The sequence below is a fragment of the Fragaria vesca genome, linkage group LG4, assembly GCF_000184155.1.
Source record: "Fragaria vesca subsp. vesca linkage group LG4, FraVesHawaii_1.0, whole genome shotgun sequence".
NCBI lineage: Eukaryota > Viridiplantae > Streptophyta > Magnoliopsida > Rosales > Rosaceae > Fragaria > Fragaria vesca.
The window spans coordinates 19,294,251-19,316,231 of record NC_020494.1 but is presented as its reverse complement, the minus strand read 5'-3'; the positions used below and the strand labels follow the sequence as shown (position 1 = coordinate 19,316,231).

The window sequence follows — 21,981 nt, the reverse complement described above, 5'->3', positions numbered from 1 at the left end:
AAAATATCAAATTCTTTACCTGGAAAGATCAAATTCACTGAGATCCTAGCTTGAAACCAATCCAATCGACCTTGAGGTGTCAGAATCAAATCTGCTGAAGATCAATGAAAACAACAAAACCAATAGATGTCGAGATATCTAAATATCTACATAATCATGTACCAAATCGAAGATCCAAAATCCCAAAAACTATAACAAACGTCGCAGATAAGGATTCAGAACACAGTACCTACTCTTATTCGTTTCCAACAGAAAACTTCAGAACGGTGAAAGAGTCTGAATCTAAATCAAGAGATTTGGTTGAGTTCGAAGAACGAAAGTGAGAAAGAAAAGAGTTGAGGAAGCGATCTCTCTTCTCCTTTCGAAAAGGGCAGGAACGAAGAAGAGGGAGAGGACGCATAGAGATGAAGAAAAAACGATTCGGTGGAGTTTCGAGAGAGATCGAGAGAGAGCAAGAAAAAGAATGAGAAAACGGCGAGACGCAGGCCCAAAAGCCCAAGGAGAGAAAAAAAGCCCAAACCCAACTGTCACTGTTCACGGGAACAGTACCGCGCCAGGCGCTATAATAATATAGTAAATAAGATGAAAATGAGCATTGTGTCGAGCTCTGAGGGCCTGGAAATCTGTAGAAGACGGTGTCTAAACTCTAAAATGAGCATTCTGATTTCAACTATAATCCAAATGAACTTCCCAAGCACTAGTCACCAAAGAATTTTACAGCAAAACATTGACACGGTTATGATCAAGTTCATTGCACAACAAGCCTGGAGAAAAAGGCGGCATTTGCATTACAGAAAAGTACATGGTCCATAACATTTGTGATCTACTGGTATAAGGTGAAAGAATAGGTCTCTGTGAAGATTTGTTTGGCTGAGAAGTTACAATCATGAATAAGAGATCATATGCCTCTATGCTGCAAACGAATAGGTCGAACCTTCAATGCCGAGCTTATGCATGACCAAGAGCTGAACCGTTTCCAAGTGGTTCACTAATTTGAAGGAGTTCATTGCACAGCCCGGTGAAAACAATGGTATCCGTTTCCATAGGTTTAAACTTGACAAGAGCAGAGGGGACCAAGTCCTCATCAGCTAGTGTTGCTGGTCTCTCACCTGGTGCAGGAGAGTGGGGGATCACCCGCCTCTTGATAGCAACAGGATTCAACAGTTCAAATTCCAAACAAGGCTCTTTCAATGCTAAGCTGACGTACTGTTCCATCAAAGAACAAGGAAAATTAAACCCACAATCCAAGTCAATTACAGACGTGTATATAACCCAAACATCAAAAGCTGCATTTTTTGTAAGATGGAGAAAATAGATATTGCTACAAACAGCAGTTATTTAGAAATATATACAGCTATAAGGTCTAGCAAACACAACTGTGTCCTAAATGTTTCACTTGTTCAGTAAAAACACACTACTTCTAGCAGTTCTATTTATTCAGTTTTTCTAATTCACCAAGTCCTTCATACATTCATTTTCACACTATCACACATCTAAATAACAGTAAAAAAAAAAAACAAAAAGAACCCAATAATTTAGGAGAATGGTAAAGGAATGACCTCATAGAGAGCGCTAGTAGGTTCCGCAGGAGAAAAAACACCTTGGAGCACCACTCCGTCAGGAAATTGGACCCGGATAACAGTTTTTGTGTACCTCTTTTTAGCAGCTTTTGCCTGCTTTTCCCTATATGACTTTGGTATCAGCATCTGTGAATCTTCAATCTTCTTCTTTCTAGCTTCTGCTTCTCTTTTCAGCTCCATAGCTGAGAGGCTATAGAAACTTTCTGGTAGCTCAATTTTCGCAGCTAGACTTTCAGAGACAGAAAAGAAGACCCTAGTCTAAACAAACCAAAGTTTAAGTAGAATCATAAGTCGTTGATGAACGAGGACGGATCATACAGAAGATATGGTAAAGATCAATAAAAATCACCAAATGCCAGTTCCCACATAACACTACACACTTGACCATACAGTAAGAAAACTGATAAGACAAAACAAAGAGAGTTAATTTTGAGCTAATTACATCTACGTATCAAACTAAAATCACTGAATTGTAACAAGAAAAAGTTCAAAACGAAGACCCTGAACATAATTTTTCTCAAATTTCTGACTGCTTAAACGCAAACATGACAGTTAACAAGCTTTGTCAAGCAGTTGTACAAATGTTCCATCTCACCTCCATTAGTAAGAAGAAGGATCTGCAATTGGATTCCTAACTTTTTTTAGGTGATGTTCAATAGAATACGGTTGTATCACAATTAACCAAAGAATCCTACATCATCTGATATCATTATCACGATTTGCTTTTATAGCTCTATGAATCCCTTTTATGGGAGTAAAGCTTGTCCACCTCTTTTAAATCACATTCACTACCAAACCATGAAACAATGAAACTAAACACTAAAGCTTCAATAAAAGCGAAACAACAAATTTCCAACTCATTTGGGAGAGACCTAGTTCATCCAATCTTTTAAATCATCTACTTCACCAAACCATTTTTCAGTTGTACTAAAACCCTACAATCAGAACACAAATTTCCAACTCTCAACATGCAAATAAAGCAACTAAACACTAAAGCTTCAATAAAAGCGAAACAACAACAAACAGCCAAGTATTGATCACACTTAAATTCACTAAACACAATCAACAACCAATATACCTGTCTGTCAACCTTCTTCGGTTCAACCCCTTCCTCCAACTCACCAGACCCATCAGACACCAACTTCTCTTTCCTCTCCCGTTCTTGCGCCTTTGGTGGTTCCAGCAACTCTATCCCCTTCTTCATCACACCAATTCGCTCCGCGTTAGGAACCTCCTCCATCACAGCCCACATTTCCCCCTCCTCCTCTCTCAACTCAAACCCCACACACTCCAGCAACTCCACACCTCCCACCACCTCCCCAATCGCCTCCCTGATCTTCGGATTGCTCATCCTCACTTTCCGGAACTTCACATTCTCCGGCTCCCTCACTATATTCCTCAACAGCCTCACCACAACCTCCACATTCCCCGAACCCGAAGCAAATGCGCCAACGCAGGCCTCCAATTGAGACTCCACCGAGCCTGAAACACCTTCGGCACTGTTGTTCTCGTCTGAGCTGTTAACACAGGTGTCAACGTGAACGGAGACCTCGTCTTCTGACCGGAAAGATTTACCGCAGATTGGGCAATCGAAGACGTTGAGAGTGAAGCCGTTCTGGGATCTCTTCCCCGGAGTTATGAGAGCGTCGAAGGGATCAAAGCCCTCTCGACTACTGGGCTTTGGATTCGCCGGGGGTTGGGGTTTCTGCGGCGGAGGCTTGGAGGTGGAGACGGGGTTGGGCTTGGGCTTGGGATTGGGTTGGGCGGCGCGGCCGAGGATCGGGGAATTGGCGGGACCGGAGGAGGAGGAGGAGGAGGAGCCGAGGACTCGGCCTTGGCCTTTGAATTTGCCGGAGGAGGAAGAGGAGAAGGGGTTCTTGATGAAGCCCTTGACCTTGTCCTTCATGTCGTCCATTATTCCGGTGGGAATCTCGGGTTTGTTTACAGGTTGAAGAGCAAGAATTGAAAGAGCTGAGAATGGAGGTCAAAATTGGAATTAGGGGATTTTGGGGAGCTGGGAGGAAGAGAAAGATATATTAGTCGCTGTTGACTTTGCTCCGACGCGGTTCGTTGGATAATTTTCCCCGCCAAACGGACGCGGCAGTTATAATCTTATTGCGATTTCTTGTTGGGGAATGTATAACTCTTGCATCATTAGTTTTATAAGCAAGGAATTATCACTTATTCGAAATAAAATAATAGGTATCTCTTTCACTTGAAAGATATATTTGATTTCAAATAAATGTATTCATGCGTCTACCAACGAGATAAGTTTGGTATCCTAAATTTTTGTTTTCATTGATTTGTTTTATAGTGTAGTTTGATGTCTCTTATTTGATGTTTTCGGGTACTGACTTTAGTGTCATCCAACTCGATTGTAATCTCTCTTTTTTATTAATAAATTTAAAATAGGAGAGTACTCTGATCTACCTGACTCCTGTTTACTAAAAAAAAAAAACTGAAGAAATCTGACACTGGTGTATGTTTCACCCTCTTAACATGGACCAATTCATGTACACTCAAGAATTTGATTTGGTTTTAAAGATCAATCTATCCGGAATCGATATCGATTCATTCACTCGTAAATACTTTCCTTTTCTTTTAGAAAGAGTCTTCTTGGATCTAACCCATGAGTTTAAATGACGGGTCCCATCATCGGTTACATATTTCACAATATTGTTATGTTCATTTAACACATGGTTGATTCAAAGATTAGAAGTGAAGGAGACTAATGATGTTTCACTTTGTTAAGACTAAAACGTTGTTTATTTCACATGCTTGATACAAACAACAAAAGTGAAGGAGATTGATGCTCGTTCTCCCCATACTGAAGGAACGACCATATCTAAACCACGCAAGTAACCAACCGTGGTCACGGCAAGTGTAAACGAAATTCATGCCTACTGGCTACTGGGTGACACTGCTAATATGTTGCTGATATCCGACTTCATGAATGTGAGCTCCCAGTTCCTCATTAAGTGAGGATAAACACCCCCAATAGATGTTATTCTTTTGTAAATGCGTGAGAACCCCCATTGAAACTCTTCTAAAAACCAAAAAAACAAAAGTTTGTCCGAGAACATCATCTCCACCTAAAATTATTGATTATAGCACAGAGATTTTAATCAAATGTCGCATGTCCTTAGTTGAAATCGCAGAGAAATCATTCTATTCCACAAGTTCAAACAATTATGAATCATTATTAATAAAAGAAAAGCTCTATGTTTCCTCTTAAGTTCACAAAGGGAATTCCACAAGTCCAAACAAATGTGAATCATTAACACAAGAAAAACTCTACTAAGGATCACAAAGGGTGATCAAAACCAAAGTACCAGCTTCATGAGCTCTTGCCCATGAAGCAAGTTCACAGGAATCCAAATCTCATAATAACCAGAAACAATTCGACTCTTATAAAGGATATATCTGCTAACTATAACTTTACGATTATATCCGCTAACTATAACTATACGATTATATCAAATAACTAAGACTCTTATAAAGCTGCAACCCAAGGAACTACACAATGTAGAATCAGTATCCCCTAGATGCTAGCATTGCAAATAGCCTTGTCCCAAGCAGGCTTTCATGTTCCTATATCACAAGTGACGTAGCTGTATGAAATACACCAAAACATGCTCTGCCAAATTGCCAAAACATGCAACCCCCTCTGCCAAATCCCAATTACTCAACACAATCACCAAAAGAAATGTAAAGAATTTCTAAGTTCTCCTTCTATCCCTAAATGCCACCACAAATGACACACCAAGAATGTCTGCATGAGAATGTACATTTAGAGATTGATTTCAATCATCATGACAGTCGCAGTCCAAATCAACAAGGCTAATGTGGCATAGAAGGCAAATGTACAGAACAGCCTAAATGGTGTAAAACAATTTCAACATGAAACCTCCCAAGTTCAATCAATGTACAACGCCGACAAATTGCCACTCCCATTATATATAAACACATAGCAACTAGCAGCCTAAGAGCAAAATATTATCGAGTATGAACATTCGTTGGTCTAAATCACACATTCATAGTCACAGAATGAAAATTAGTCCTTAAATTTCAGAATTTGAGTACGAAACCCTAGCGAACAACACTATAGCATAACATAGCTAGAATTCCGAAAACTGATCAAAAGGCACTATAATAAAACGCAATTATCTCCGCAACACAAACACAAAATATCTCTTAACCGATTCACATTGAAACAAGATCCACATTTCAAGATCAGAGAAAACACACACAGACCGATTCCGACTCAGTCCTGGTTCTTCTTCAATCGCTCCACGCGCTGGTTGAGCTGCTCGATCCGGACCACAAGGTGAGTGACGGTGTAGAGCAGCCAGTAGAAGATGAGCGCGGCGGCGATGAGAAGCGCGTTGCGCTGGCTCTTCATGATGGACTTCTGGTGGCGGAGGTGCTCCGACGGCGTGCAGGAGTCGCCGTCGCAGTTCGGCCGGTTCTCGTACTTCCAGTAGATGTCCATGAGGAGGAAGAGGCAGAACGGCACCACCGAGAGGAACGGCTTCAGGAGGTTGCGCGTGACGGCCACGAGGCCCTTGCGGAGGCCGTCGAGGCCGGGGAGCGTGAGGAGGAGGACCATCACGGCCTCTGCGCCGGCGGCGTAGCCTAGCACCACCCACTCTAGAGCCATCGGAGATCTGATTTCCTAGGGTTTCGTTTGCTTCGTGAAAATGGAGATTTGGATTTCTCAGACTGGTGAGTGTGGAATTGATGATGGACCTGAGCGATTGGTTTGGTTTTATGGTCGTTGAAACGGTGCGTTTTGGGGAATTGGGGATGGCGCGACGCGTGGCGGGAGGTTGCTTCGTCTGGTCGACATTCGTGATACAGGTGGACACGTTTGAGAGATTCGGGTTCTGTGCGGTCATTTTGGGCCGGTTCAACTTTTCTATGATCTTTGTGACCCAAGCGGCCAGGCCCAGTTCTTTGTGTGCCTTGTTTGGCATTCGGTTTTCTAAAGTGCTTTTGCTACTAGTGATTTAGTCAAAAGCACTTGAAGTTTTTCTCTCATATATAGAACATCACACCGTGTACAAATGAAAACAAAGTACTCAAAATAGTGATATTTTGAGCTTTTCGGATGTAAAATATGAGTATTTTGGTTATGTTAATTTATGATTCTGAAATGTAATTGGTAGGTCGGACGTGTCGCGTGACAAGACTGTCTCACTAATTAGTAATAAATTTCTCCCGAAACTAGCAGTAATATGTAGTACAGCTAGTGTAGTCATTGTGAGCTTCAACTAAGTTCGTTTGCAGTTGCCTTCCTCCATTCTTTCTTGTTTACATCAGTAGTGCATGTTGGAGACTGTTGCTTCCCTAAATAGAGTTTAGGCAACTATTTCTGCAGCTAGTTTAGAATCAACCTAACTCTGAATTATCACCATCTATAGCATTCATATCATTTTGAACCAACCAAACTGATGAGGTTGTCATAATACCTATCCCTCTCTTTTTCCATGTATAATACTAGTCCAACTGAAAGAGATTTCTTATCATTCTCAGGAAGTTCCATAAATACCAGTTCCCTTGCTATTTCTCTTTGTTTGATAAACCTTTTGTTTTATTACCTATTTACATACAGTACTCACAAAATGGAAGAAACTGTATACAGTTCTAGACTAAAGACCATTGAAATAGGTTCAGGCAGCTTCTTTGTCACTTTCATTAACAACAAACCCCACAACAACACAAAAGAAAAAGAGAAAAGGAAAGAAAGAACTTGTAAAGGCCTTCAGTATATAGTCCATACTTATATTTGACCCTTAAAGCTAAACCATTCTACTCTGGTACCTTAATCATGCATATTGCTTAATTACTTGATAATATAAAGTTTTACTTTACAAATTATTCTAATCAGTCCCCTTACTTGTCATTCCTTTTGTCATCCATATATTACACCATTTGTGATTATCTACAGGATTCTTTCTTGTCATTCATGGCTTCAAATTATGCAGACTGTACTATACAAACAGGAGAAGTTGGAAGTTTCTGTGGAAATAGTTGAGATAGAGATAGAGGAAGCTTCATAGAATTCTTCTGCCAAGTAGATTAGGACAGGTGAAATCTCCTAGGTTATAAAAACAAAACCAAAAGCAAATGGACAATAGGGTAGAGAGAATATAGTGATTAGTTTTAACAGAACATATTATATCCATGCCAATTGTGATTGTGGCTTTATAATATATGTTTAGTCCATCCCTCTTCAAAGCATATTATATCACAGAACTTTGCTTCAATCATTGTTTGGTTCATCACTGAACATCTCTGAAATCCCATAGTATATATTTTCTTGACCAAATCCCTCTTCTTGGAGATTAAGGCAGCAAACACAGTCAAATATGAGGAAAAATTGCAGTCAATTGCACTATTGAAAGCTAGAAACAACACCCTACTGCATAATTGGTTTGGCCACCATTGTGAGAACCTATGAGATGAAGAAGTATGCAATGACCTCTGAATAGGCATGAAGTTAGATTCAACATGACTATCTCACTTTCGGTTCAAATTAAAAGCTTCCCAGTCTACACAAAGTTGCCAAAAGTCTCAAACCACAACCGTCAAAAACAAGGAAAGAAAAAGCATCACAAAGTGCCCTTTTCCCAGAAGGCTAATTATGCTCTTTATACACATGAGCTAGTAATAAACAAGCTAATTGAGCTAACAATATGCTAAAGACTCAATTGAAAAGGGGCTCTGGTAGGAATCTTTCTGTGCTTTTTTGTTTTTCTTATTGAAAGCTTCATACATTTGCTTCAAAGTAGCTAGCTTTATGTATGGCTTTTCTATCCATACACATCTTTTTCTATCTACCCTCACTGTTGTGCTCTTTACAGAAAATATAAAGCAGACTTCAGAAGAGCTATGGAGGGATAAAAATAAAAATTGAATTGAAAAGAAACCTAAAGCCAAGTTAAATACCAGGAAAGGACTAGTGCGAGTTGCAGTACTACTTTCAGAAATATCCACAAAGCCTCCACTCATTTTCCACCTGCATAATATCAAGAATTTTGATCTGTAAGGATTTATCTAACATGCGCGCAGCGCTGTATTCGATACAAACTACCACTATTTCACATTAGCTTTTACCACATTTACGATTGCAATTGCAAAACACAAGGGAAAGTTATACAGATCACAGAACTGCAGATTTTGAATCAAATTCTGGGAGCCAAAATAGAGAAATAGAGTTGTACCTTTTTCATCACAGTCATCTCCACACAAATATTTTCTGAAGTAAGAAAGAAATACGACGATTAATGCAACTGCTGCTATGATCCCAATCAGTATTGCAAGTGTCCTATCAAGATCATCATCATCATCATCGTTGTCGTCACTGTGATCTAAAGGCAGAACAAGAATATTTCACTTTAGCTTTATGCACAACAAATAGAATAAAGTATGATCAAATCATAAACTACTCAATTATTGCAATGTAATGCTACTTAAATTGATCCAAAATCTTTCAAATAATTGGGTCATGAACAGTATCCAATCACCAATCGTTATATGATTAACCTCTTTCATATGACTTTGTGATTGCATTGTTCTGCAATCCCTAATTTCATTGCAGCAAGTAATGAGGCTTTGTTTAAGGTTTAGGGTCTCTTCATCACGGTCTGGCATTACAGCATTAAGGATCAGTCTTTGTGTTGGATTATCATCTCAATTTCTGAAGAGACAGGAATTCAAACGGGGTCTATTTCTCACATTGAGTCATTCATCATATATGCAAATTTAAAACCAAGAACTTTCTAAAAGAGCTTTATCCTTGTTTGCTACGTATACACATAATCAAATCCGATACTACTTTAACAAACATATTCTAAGACTAATTCGTTTAAACTTTAAAGTAGAATGCTTAAATGAATCATACCCAAAACACAAATTCTGGGACCTTCTACTTTTTGATGTCATCGCATTTGATAAACAGTCATGCTTGAGTAGAAGGATGTACATATTTCATACATAATGCTAACGTCTCATTTTGACTTGGTAATGCAATTAGATTAAATTCAAAGACTGTGATCGGAAATAGACGGAAGAATTATCTTACGTATAAATATGAACCGTAAATCCATCACGATAATCATTATCGAAACACAAATCACTTAAGATATTTCTAATATGAACCGCAAATCCATCACGATAATCATTATCAAAACACAAAACACTTAAGATATTCCTAATCAGTCACCACTAATTCATCAAACATCCCATTAGTGGTACATCATCATCAAACCTACTCACGTAAGTACAACAACACACATGAAGACACTTCGACACACAAATAATAGCACAAAGAAAAAACAGAGGAAGAAATTCGAAACAGAAAATTACCAAAACAACCATCCAACACATACTCTACATGGGGTTATCAGTAATTTTAAATTAACCGAAGGAGAAACAGCAAAAAACCAGAAGAACTATGAACCACCACCGTGTGGAGTGGCGAAACTGCTTACCATGGCCGTGCGAGTGATATCCACCTTCCGAGTAGCGCGCGTAGCACTTGGCCATGAACAAGTCCCCCCAGCCGCTGGTCCCGCAGCTCGCCCTCAGCTGCCCTACGGCGTCGGACAGACAATCCTGGCACTCGCTCGGACTCAAGTCCCCTACGCACTGCGCCACACCTTGGACATTCCCGGCGCCACTCACCCTGAACGGCCGGTAGGCCCCGTCGCTGGTCCCTAGATACGCCAGCACAGCATCCCTCTTGGTCAACCCGTCGGAGTCATACCCGATCGACGGTCCACACTTCTTCATCACCACCGTCTTGTCCTCCACCCCCAAGAAAGTGGCGTTGTCGTACTTGACGAAGCACCCGTCAAGCTGCAACGCGCCCCCGCACGCGTCGAGACAGAGCGTGCCGAGCTGGCTGACTGCGCGCGCCACGCACTGCGCGCAGTCAGTGCCGCTGAGGTCGCCGCGGCACTGAAACACGCCGTAGAGCGTGTCCGCAGTGCCAGACGACCCGGGGACGGTGAAGTTGTTGTAAGTAGTGAACATGGCCGAGTTGACCACGGAGGCCAGGATGGAGTTGAGCTTCATCTCGTAAGACGAGCCGGGGAGGAACTTGAGCTGTGAGCAACCGCCGTAGATGAACGTGTCGGTTGCGGAGGACGACGGAGATGCGAAGCAGATGAGAGTAACAATAACGAACACGGAGAAACTTGCGGTGGCCTTTTGAGTTAGAGACATGCTTGTACGTGTTGTGTGAGAGAGAAGGAAGAATATGAAAGAGAGGGGTGGTTATGATTTATGAAAATATAGATAGAGAGTTGTGGAAGGACTGGAAGCTAGGGCTATTGCTTGGAATGGAATTTACGTAAAGGAGGATCTACTGGGGAAACTTTGATGTATTTGGAATTATGGTTGATGTTTTTGAAGGCAAAAATGGCTAGCTAGGTTGGGTGGGGCGAGTGGTGACTCAGTGAGCGAGTACGTACGTTTAAGCTTTTGAGGTAGCTAGTTTACGTGTTAAGTGGGTTCGTGAAGTATTATTGGGGAAATTAGAAGTCAATTATTGGTGAGGGATTTGGTTAGGGTTGACCACATCAGCTTCAGAAGGAAGTAGTGTTATCTGGACAGGGATGACTTGAGTTACAAACTATACTGCTACTAGTTATGTATAGTCCTCCATCGTATGTGGTTGGACTAGAAAATGAAATGATTTACAAGTGTACGTTGTGTGAGACTGGGTATTTTTGCCACTATATTATTTGTGAATTATGAGTGTGGGTGGTAATGGTATATATATAACCGAGTAATCTAAAGGGGGGGGCTTCGAAAATTAGGGGTTTGTAAATTGGAATTAATTTCTTTCATACATGCATATGGTTAGTTAAGATGGTCCATCAACTCAACGATATCTAGGGTTCATTTACCAAACGATACCATGAGGGCTTTAGGTGACTTATTCCCTTTTTAAAGGTCAGTTGGTAAGACGTACTATAACAAGCAGCAGAGGTATAATAACATGCATACAGCAATTCATGGGTTTCGATCACCAACTGAATCGTCGATCAGTTGTTAAGTCATTGAGATTAAACGCAATGACTTATAAATTCTTTTTAAGAGACTTGACTTTAACTTGTTTGTTAAGTTTAAATTTGTTAGCCTGTCGAGCTCGATTGATTTGAACTGCTCTTGACTATATATAGTCAAGGCGCCATTAGTAATTGATGGTGAAAAAACAGTGAGAAGTAGTATACACTAATTTATACGATATGGTGTATCTAGATCAATATCTAACATGTCCCAATTATATTACACAGCCTACGCAAGTTCATTTTCCTTAAAAAAAAAAACGGCTAAATGATTATTGCCTATTGAACACCAATTATTGATGGGCGCTTCAAGTCTCTTTCTATCTTTTATCACTAAAAAAATCGATGATTACGACTGTATTCTCTAATCAAATCCACACAATATGTCATCCTATGTATTCAAATCAAATTAACTACACATAATGTACGTGAATAACAAAATACGTACTACTCTAGCTCGATTGATATACAGTAAATGGAAAGCATAACATTGTCTTATTGAAGATGAGAAGTATATATGATCATCCTGCAGCAAAGCATCTATGAGATAGCGATCAATAATGTGAAGTATTGTTACAATTTAAAACGTATATGACATGACATTACACGTTCTAATATGTAGTATTTATGTGTATCAATATGTATGAGGAGCCACTGTCCTTATACTATTAACGTGCCAATATTTCTACATCTTATATCACATCAAGACAAGGACAATACATACTGTTTCATATGTAATTGACTGACTAAATGTGAATGTGTGGAGTCATGAAAACAAGTTTAAAATACTGCTTGCTGTCGTTAGAGAGTGGAGACCTAGCTACTTCCATCAAATGAAATGGAAATTTTGGAAAAGAAAGATGCAAGAGGGAAGGAAGGTCCCCCTTCAATGGTTATGAAGTTTCTTTGATAATAAAGACATGGGGTTTTTGTCATAAAAGGATTTTGATTCTAAGGACAAATAGCTTTTTTGCCTTAAGATCGATAAGGTTTCCCACCACCACTGCTTACATATTCGTTTTATTCTAGTCTTCTGTAGGATTTTCCTGATTGAATTTCAGTTGTGGTTCTTATATTATGTTCAGAAATAAATGATTTGAATTGGAAGACTGAAATTTACTTGGTGCAAAAGAATCTACTAGTTTTCATCAAAGTAAATCGGGGTTTGGAGAAGAAAGATTACTAGTCAATGATCACCATGGAATCTGTGAGATAACAAGAGAGATTGAAAGAGGCAGAGTTCACATGATTTCTGTAGCACAACTCAAGAGCAGAAGAGCGCTCCACAGTAATAGGCAAGGAACAGTTGAAACAGCTGAGAGAGTATTTCGAGGCCTGAAGAATGATATAAATTTCCAAGACCATGTATGAAATTATCTTGATGAACGAAGAATGATAATTAACAATCAACACACAACAATGTTCGTTATTTGTTCTAGGCAAGTCTACATGCAATGTCGCAAACAGTCGACATATCCTAGAGACCTAGACAACTTGGGATGGTTAGTTCGGATCCGGCTCCTCTAAAGTGAGTAGTGTGTAAATTTACATAAATTTCATCAAATCTAGACTCTCTATCTAATCTAACAGCTCTCACAGTTGCTGTTAAGTACTTTTCTATTTGTTTTTTGTTTAACAAAACAAAGCTGAACTTGAAAGACAGAGCGCCTCACATCGACAAAAGCTGAAAGTGATTCACAAAGAGTCAAGGAAACAAGGTTTTAACAAGCTGGGAGACTCCCCTCTTTGACGAAATGGTCCAGTGTAGTTGTAAGGCCAAATTTGATTACATCCTTCCTAGCATCTCTTACTCTTGGCAATAAGGATTGATCTCACAGCCTTCTATCTCATATGGTTTAGCATAGAACTCTTTCAAGTCCCTCATATGCTCAGCTTCCATACTACTGGTTATGTAGGATGAATCAAAACCATCAGAACAAAACCACTTTAACCACATGTAGTCAATTACTTGGCAAACACCTTCTTCAACCCTTTGTTGAGTTTCTTCCAAAACATATGAACCGGTACCATGTTTGAGGTGCAGCAATGAATGCATCATTTCGTGTGCCAATGTTGCACTCATTTCCACATTCGGTTTCCCAAACAAAACTAACACTACTGCGAGTGGCTTCTTGGCTTCTTTAACTTTCCTTGTTCCTTTCAAACAGTTTTTGATCCTCTTGAACGCCATGAACCCACGCTTCTTGGGATGTTTTAACACCTCCATTCTTTTTTGTACTTCAATTTTTCCTTTTCGTTTCAAACATTCTTTGATGTTTGATCCTCTCGAACCTTATTGAATCGTTAATTACCACGTGACAACCAGCAACAGTCCCCACATTTTCTTCAGGAAATAATTCGTGCATTGTAGTACTGTCGACCAAAAAATAGGGAATGTCTTCGTCCACTTCGAGGTCTATATATCTATAAAATTCAAGCACTTTCTGAAATAGGGGCTTGCATTCCTTTGGATCCATGATAGCAATAGAAGAACACTTTGAGCAAATATACCAGTTATTTCTTGAAGGTCCAAATAATCTTCTTCTTCTGTAGCGCTTGCAGCATATCTTCTTGGGCAGCAATGACACTGAGGATGCATGATTATGGAGCTAATTTCATGAATAAGTCTTTCATGGCTGGACATGGAGTCCAAATGTATAGAGATTGAAGGTATGAGGAAAAGACATCAAAATTGAAGGTAAGTAGTTTAATTTCTGAACCTGTTGAAGGTTCTACGAAGGAAACAATGAAATTACGTGGTTTGTCACTTTACAAGGAGGGCTCCAAACTTTTGCTAGTGGGAGTACTTTAGGCCTATATGAAGTGCTTGCTGGAAAACCCTATATTTGTGATATCATCACAGATTCTGTGATTTTTAATTTGCTTTTCAATTGAAATTCACAAGATACTTTCAATGCTCAGGGATCTGATCCCTCAGTACGTAGATGATGTCCATTTGGCTTTGTATATGATCGATCATTCGTGTGAAGTCATTCCTTTTCCTTCCTTTTTGAAACTATAATGAGTGTATTTGTTCTTAGATCAATATGTATACCATCAACAAGTTAATTATAAACGATTAGTTATACCATGAAGCAAATTTTGTAACGGATGCTTTAGTGTGATTACGGCGAACTTGATCCATAAGTTTAAGTTTTCGGATTTAGCTTGTAAGTTGCAAGGTTCTTTCTCTTCCCAAAGAAAGTAATTAAAGGCAGAAGTTGGGGTCTAAGAAGATTTTCCACCAACAAGGCAATAAGCTATAGCGTAGAACATAGTAAAGTGGAATGCAACAAACTCTATTAGCATTCTGCATTGCAACATATTTTGTAGTTCCTCACTTCTCAGTAACAATTTGCATACCAACACCTCTTTACAATTAACCAGCTAACCCGTCTCTTTCTGACTTTCACAGCCAAGCTACAGGTTAGTTCTAGGAAAAAACAAATTGCCACTTGATGTTGAAGTCCAATATATGTTGCTATTTTTCATTTCGACAGTGACTTATTCAGTACCAATCTTGATAGTATAGCAGCAATTACTCAATTAGTATAAAGCATACCAGTACTCGATCTGCCAGAAGCTACAAAACTGACAGGAGTTGATCCATCTGCAAACCCTGATGTAAATATTGTTTTAGACATCGAACAAGACTAGATGTCAATGTATTAGTTTCAGAAGGTACTTAGAATTTGGAAATGCTTCTTTCTTTTTCTCAGACCATAAAAACACCAATAATTAAGTAATAACAACTGATAACAATTTCAAATGGTAAGTCTGGTAAGTACGAAAAATCAAGGGAAAAACACAACTGTTTCAGGAAAATATGATCTATAACATATATTTCGTTTACACAGTTGAGCAAAGCTCTACTTGCAAAAGAACAGTATGCAATTTCAAAGCTTGTTTTGTCATCTGTCACTAAACGAATGCTAAATTAAGGATGTCTGTGAGCTCTGCTGGTTTCACAGATAGCCTTGACTGAGTTCAAATTTCAAAAGATCGAAATGGAAAGCCAAAGTTAGGTTAACATCGAAATGGAAAGAAAATTTGAATACAGCAGAGATAGTAAGTTTTTTTTTTTTTTTTTTTTATTCAGAAAGGTTTGCATGACATTAAGTGAATGGAAATTTAGTACAGCATACCCTAGAGAATTATCAGGTCCATTTCAAAGTTGAGAATATGCAGACATACAGATATATCCTTTTAACAGAATGAACCTGGACTAACTTTTATAAAACCCTCATCCCAGAACAAAATATAAAACCTACATTCCTGATCCCTACAGACATTATTAGGTCAGAACAGAGAAGATCCTTCCCCATCCACCTGACAGACTATTAATGAAACAACCAGACAAAAATCCAAATATAATCTGAATCTACATAGTGCATATATCCAGAAGTATAACGATCGATCACCAAGGGAAATGTTTATCTGTTCAGAAGAGCAACTTACATTAACGCGGGACAGATTAGTCACCGACGCCAATGCTCTTCTCTGTGCTGGAAATTCCCATTTCTTCATCCCTCTCTGCATTCATCTGACCCTGCATCAACTGACTCTCATTCTTGGTCTTAACTTCATTCTTCACCGCCTCAGTATTATTATTCTCTGTGCATGAAGTTCCCATTTCTTCATCCTTCTCTGCATTCATCTGACCCTGCATAAATCGGCCTCCACAACCCAAAATCAAGAACTGTACTATTTTTGCCTTTCTCTCTTATTTTTAATTTGCAACAAGCCATTTTGATCAATCAAGCATGAATATTGTGATTAAAACATTGATTAAAACCTAGAAACACGTTTCTAAGTATGTATTATTACTGTACTTCAAGCAGGTGATCGATGCTAATTGATCTTATTCAAAGAGAACGTACTTCTCAAACCAACCCAAAACCATGAACTTCTTTCTGTTGTCAATGACTCCAGCCCCCCAGTACGATGAAGAAACGAGTAGAAACGAGCAGAAGAATAGCGGCCCTGCTTACAACCCAGCTTGCAACGAGTAGAAGATCCTTAGAGATTGAAGAAGTTGCTCAAGTGTCCTCGAATGCCTATTATGACTCAAATATATGTTTTTCTTAGCTCTTGGTTTAGGCTCTTTTGATTAGCTCAGATCTTTTTGTGAAATCTCTATAAGTGAGTGCTAGCTGGAACTAGATGAGTGCTAGCATGAACTAGATAGAATCTCTAATTAGGTTGATCTTTTTGTGAAATCTCTGGAAAAAAGTGCTAGCTGGAACTATATGAGTGCTAGCTTGAACTAGATATATATGATCTCTAATTAGGTTTGACATCTGAGAATTTAGGAAAGATTCTATATAGCTTTTTAACTTGCTTGTTTGAATTACTATGTGTCCAGCTGCATTTCCGTATGAATAAGAATTTTCGATTGCATCTGGGAAAATTTTCTGAATTTTTTATTTCATCTTGATGTTTTAATTAGCTGTCGTTGTTCTTCTAATTTCTATATGGGAATGTATATCAGCCTTTTGTGTTTCTAAGTTTCTTTGTTGTTGGCCCTCATCACATAGTAAAAACTTTTTTTTTTTTGTTGGGTAAGCGGAATAAGAGCTATCTCCTCGCTCTTACCCGAAAATTTATTAAATAATCAAAACCACATCGATTCGGCCTCCACAACCCAAAATCAAGAACTCTACTATTTTTGCATGTTAGGTCCCTGCCTCTCTCTTATTTTTAATTTGCAACAAGCCATTTTGATCAATCAAGCATGAATATTGTGATTAAAACATTGATTAAAACCTAGAAACACGTTTCTAATTATGTATTATTACAATACTTCAAGCAGGTGTCGATGCTAATTGATTTTATTCTAAGAGAACGTACTTCTCAAACCAACCCAAAATCAAGAACTTTTTTTTGTTGTCAATGACTCCTGCCTCCTAGTACGATAAAGAAAAGAGCAAAAGAATAACAGCCCTGCTTGCAACCCAGCTTACAACGAGTAGAAGATTCTCAGAGATTGAAGAAGTTGCTCAAGTGTCCTCAAATGTCTATTATGACTCAAATATATGTTTTACTTAGCTCTTGGCTTAGGCTCTTTTGATTAGCTCAAATTTTTTTGTGAAATTTCGATTTCATCTTGATGTTTTAATTAGCTATCGTTGTTCTTCTAACTTCTATAAGGGAATGTATATCGGCCTTTTGTGTTTCTAAGTTTCTTTGTTGTTGGCTGCCTGAGATTGATAGATTTGCCACTATTGTCATGGCCCTCAAATATAAAAACTTTTTTTGTTTTTCGGGTAAGCGGAATAAGAGTTACAAGACCTTCGATTCCAATTATCAAAAGAGAGTGCTAAAATGTCTACCGAAAGATCTGAGCTAGAAGACCTTCCGATTATCCAAAGAGCCTAAACCAAGAGCTTAGTAAAACATATATTGGAGTCAAAATAAACATTTGGGGACACTTGAACAACTTCTTCAATCTCTGAGGATCTTCTACTCGTTGCAAGCTAGATAGCAAGCAGGGCCGCTATTTTTCTGCTCGTTTCTTCATCGTACTGGGGGGCTGGAATCGGAAGGCGCGATGTTACTGCTTTAGAGGCGGCTGGAATCGAAAAGCACAATGTTATTAGGGTTCTCTCGCTCACCGGACTCATAAAACCACTACCCATTGAGGCCTCGACTCTCTCGTTCGTAGGAGAGATAGTCATCTTCCCAGCAGGACACTTAGCGCAAGACCCAAGTTCACAGACTCCTTTCCGAGCTCCGCTCCGGCCACCACTCTGACCACATAATCCTATCCGAGCTCTGCTCCGGCCACCACTCTTGCCCCGATGACCACAGCCACATCTACGACAACTGGAAGCGGACTTGGGGAATCTAAAGGAGGTGGAAGGAGCCCTCAAGCCGGCAGAGAACTCCTCGCAGAGCTCTCGGTAGGCAATGTATCTTGGCTACTCATGGAGCACCCATGGGTGTTCTGTCTGGTGATGGCCATCGCCATTGTGGCCTTAATAGCAGTTGTAGTCCAATATTTTCAAAACCTAATAGATGCAATTAAAACTTGTGTCAAATGCTACTTGTGTGGTGCTGACGGTGGTGACGAGGTGGTAGTTGATCAGGAGGGAAGACGAGGGCGGCACACTAGCATCTTCACAAAGAGGGTTACCGTGATAACGAACAATCATAATTTTGCAGCGCAGGCCATTGGATCATGCACTTGCTCTACTGTTGGGAATGAGATGACTTTCTCTCTAGTGCACCTGACAACCGAGCCCTCGATGCCCAGTGGTGCTATGAGTCCAGTGATGAACGAGGGAACCCCAGCAGCCTCTGAATCAGTAATAAATAGCCTTCCGATTCCAACCCCCCAGTACTCAGAATAAACTCTCAAAAGAATAGCGGCAGAGGTTGCGAGCCAGCTTTGAGTGACCAAAAGATCCGAGATTGAAGAGGTTGAAGTGTCCCCCAATGTTTATTTTGACTCGAATGTATGTTTCACTTAGCTGGAAATAGGCTCAGATCTTTTTGTGGTTTAGGCTTAGATCTTTTTGTGCTAGCTGAAAATAGGATCTCTAATTATGTTTGACATCTGAGAATTTAGGAAAGTTTGATCTGTTTTAACTTATGTTACTAATTTTAGGCTCAGATCTATTTGTGCTGGCAATAGGGTCAGATCATTTTGTGGTTTAGGCTCACATCTTTTTCAGCTAGCTGGAACTAGATGAGTGCTAGCTTGAACTAGATAGAATCTCTAATTAGGTTGATCTTTTTGTGAAATCTCTGGAAGAGAGTGCTAATTGGAACTAGATGAGTGCTATCATGAACTAGATATATATGATCTCTAATTAGGTTTGACATCTGAGAATTTAGGAAAGATTCTATATAACTTTTTAACTTGTTTGTTTGAATTACTATGTGTCCAGTTGCATTTCCGTATGAATATGAATTTTCGATTTCATCTGTGAAAATTTTCTGAATTTTCGATTTCATCTTGATGTTTTAATTAGCTATCGTTGTTCTTCTAATTTCTATATGGGAATGTATATCAGCCTTTTGTGTTTCTAAGTTTCTCTGTTGTTGGCCGCCTGAGATTGATAGGTTTGCCACTATTGTCATGGCCCTCACATAGAAAAAACTTTTTTTTTTTTTTGGGTAAGCGTAATAAGAGTTAGAAGACCTTCCGATTATCAAAAGAGAGTGTTAGAATGTCTATCGGAAGATCTGAGCTAGAAGACCTTTCGATTATCAAGAGCTAGAAGAGCCTAAACGAAGAGCTTAGTAAAACATATATTTGAGTCAAAATAAACATTCGGGGACACTTAAACAACTTCAATCTCTAAGGATCTTCTGCTCGTTGCAAGCTAGGTTGCAAGTAGGGCCACTCTTCTTCTGCTCGTTTCTTCATCATACTGGGGGGTTGGAATTGGAAGGCATGATGTTACTGCTTCAGAGGCGGCCGGAATCGGAAAGCACAAAGTTATTGGGGTTCTCTCGCTCACCAGACTCATAAAACCACTACCCATCGAGGTCTCGACTCTCTCGTTCGTAGGAGAGATAGTCATCTTCCCAACAAAACACTTAGCGCAAGACCCAAGTTCACAGACTCCTCTCCGAGCTCCACTCCGGCCACTGCTCTTGCCCCGATGACTCCCGCCACATCTACGACAACTGGAAGCGGACTTGGGGAATCTAAAGGAGGTGGGAAGAGCCCTCAAGCCGGTAGAGAACTCCCTGCAGAGCTCCCGATAGGCAATGTGTCTTGGCTACTCATGGAGCACCCATGAGTGTTCTGTCTGGTGATGGCCATCGCCATTGTGGCCTTAATAGCAGTTGTAGTCCAATATTTTCAAAACCTAATAGATGTGGTTAAAACTTGTGTCAAATGCTGCTTGTGTGGTGCTGACGATAATGATGAGGTGGTGGTGGATCAAGAGGGAAGACGAGAGCAGTGCACTAGCATCTTCGCAAAGAGGGTTACTGTGATAACGAACAATCTTAATTCTGCAGCACAGGCCATTGGGTCTTGCACGTGCTCTGCTGCTGGGAATGAGATGACTTTCTATCTAGTGCACCTGACAGCTGAGCCCTCGATGCCCAGTGGTGCTATAAGTCCGGTGATGAACGAGGGAACCCTAGCCGCCTCTGAATCAGCAACAAATAGCCTTCCGATTTCAACTGTCTTACCGATTCCAGCGCCCCAGTATCAAAAGAAATTCTCAGAAGAATAGCGGCAGAGGTTGCGAGCCAGCTTGGAGTGATTAGAAGATCAGAGATTGAAGAGGTTGAAGTGTCCCCCAATGTTTATTTTGACTCGAATGTATGTTTCACTTAGCTGGAAATAGGCTCAGATCTTTTTGTGGTTTAGGTTCAGATCTTTTTGTGCTAGCTGGAAATAGGATCTCTAATTAGGTTTGACATCTGAGAATTTAGGAAAGTTTGATCTGCTTTAACTTATGTTACTGATTTTAGGCTCAGGCTCAGATCTTTTTGTGGTTTAGGCTCACATCTTTTTGTGCTAGCTGGAAATAGGATCTCTAATTAGGTTTGACATTTGAGAATTTAGGAAAGTTTGATCTGCTTTAACTTATATTACTGATTTTGCTCCCTGAAATTGCTATTCGGATGTTAGATTGTTTGATGTTGTGATCCATAAATTAAAAGTTGCTCCTGCTACTCAGCTTAGAGCCTTGAGTATTGTCCAAATTACCTTCTGGGTGGAATTACAACAACATGGGCGTTCTAGCTTCTTAACTTTTATTTGTACACGAAATCCCTAATTCAAGTTGAAATGTACAAAATAGATCGTATTTTTCTTAATCTTAAAAGAAACAAGCATGCCCCTTTAGGCCAGAAATTCTTGAAAAATAGTCATTATTTTTTATAGGGTCTCATATTTATTTCATACTTTATATATAATAAATATAATAGAAATAATATATAATAGAAGTCCGTTACTATTTTGAATATAAATCTATGTTATATGAGACCAAAAAGAAGAAATGACAAGATATTTGTGTATATCATGGAAGAAATAAAAAGGACATTTAACAATAAACTACCATTTGAAGGTACAAATGATAAAATAATTTTCAAATGTTTCACATGATAAAAATGTCACCATTAAAACATGTTACATGATAAGGTGACCACCTTAAAACATCTTAAATGTTATAAAGATCTATTTTCACTCTTTTTACATGACCATTTTACCCTCCTCTCTCTCATTTAACCTGTTTTTGATCGATCTCAGTTTCGTCAATCTCTCTCTCTCTCACTGTCACACACACTATCTTTCTTATCGCCGACGATTGTCGACATGGATTGTGAACGGAGCTCCGGCGAACACCGCTCCC

General features: G+C 39.4%; 3 protein-coding genes across 3 annotated transcripts; all 3 read right to left on the bottom strand.

The window, feature by feature from the left end:
- Positions 1 to 715: 715 nt before the first annotated feature.
- Positions 716 to 3,553, bottom strand: LOC101298411 (UBX domain-containing protein 6-like). The gene is made up of 3 exons (XM_004297400.1): positions 2,659 to 3,553; positions 1,560 to 1,838; positions 716 to 1,206 (listed from the first exon to the last, which is right to left on the bottom strand). The coding sequence occupies exons 1-3, from the start codon at positions 3,493 to 3,495 to the stop codon at positions 949 to 951; spliced, it is 1,374 nt and encodes a 457-aa protein (XP_004297448.1). The 5' UTR covers positions 3,496 to 3,553; the 3' UTR covers positions 716 to 948.
- Positions 3,554 to 5,556: 2,003 nt separating this feature from the next.
- LOC101298116 lies at positions 5,557 to 6,322 on the bottom strand. The gene has a single exon (XM_004297399.1). It carries the CDS (start codon positions 6,238 to 6,240, stop codon positions 5,845 to 5,847), a length of 396 nt encoding a protein of 131 aa, XP_004297447.1. The 5' UTR covers positions 6,241 to 6,322; the 3' UTR covers positions 5,557 to 5,844.
- A 1,931-nt stretch (positions 6,323 to 8,253) lies between these two features.
- On the bottom strand, positions 8,254 to 10,637 carry LOC101297825 (cysteine-rich repeat secretory protein 12-like). Its single transcript, XM_004297398.1, has 3 exons — positions 10,076 to 10,637; positions 8,807 to 8,953; positions 8,254 to 8,601 (listed from the first exon to the last, which is right to left on the bottom strand). The coding sequence occupies exons 1-3, from the start codon at positions 10,617 to 10,619 to the stop codon at positions 8,591 to 8,593; spliced, it is 702 nt and encodes a 233-aa protein (XP_004297446.1). The 5' UTR covers positions 10,620 to 10,637; the 3' UTR covers positions 8,254 to 8,590.
- Positions 10,638 to 21,981: the final 11,344 nt, after the last annotated feature.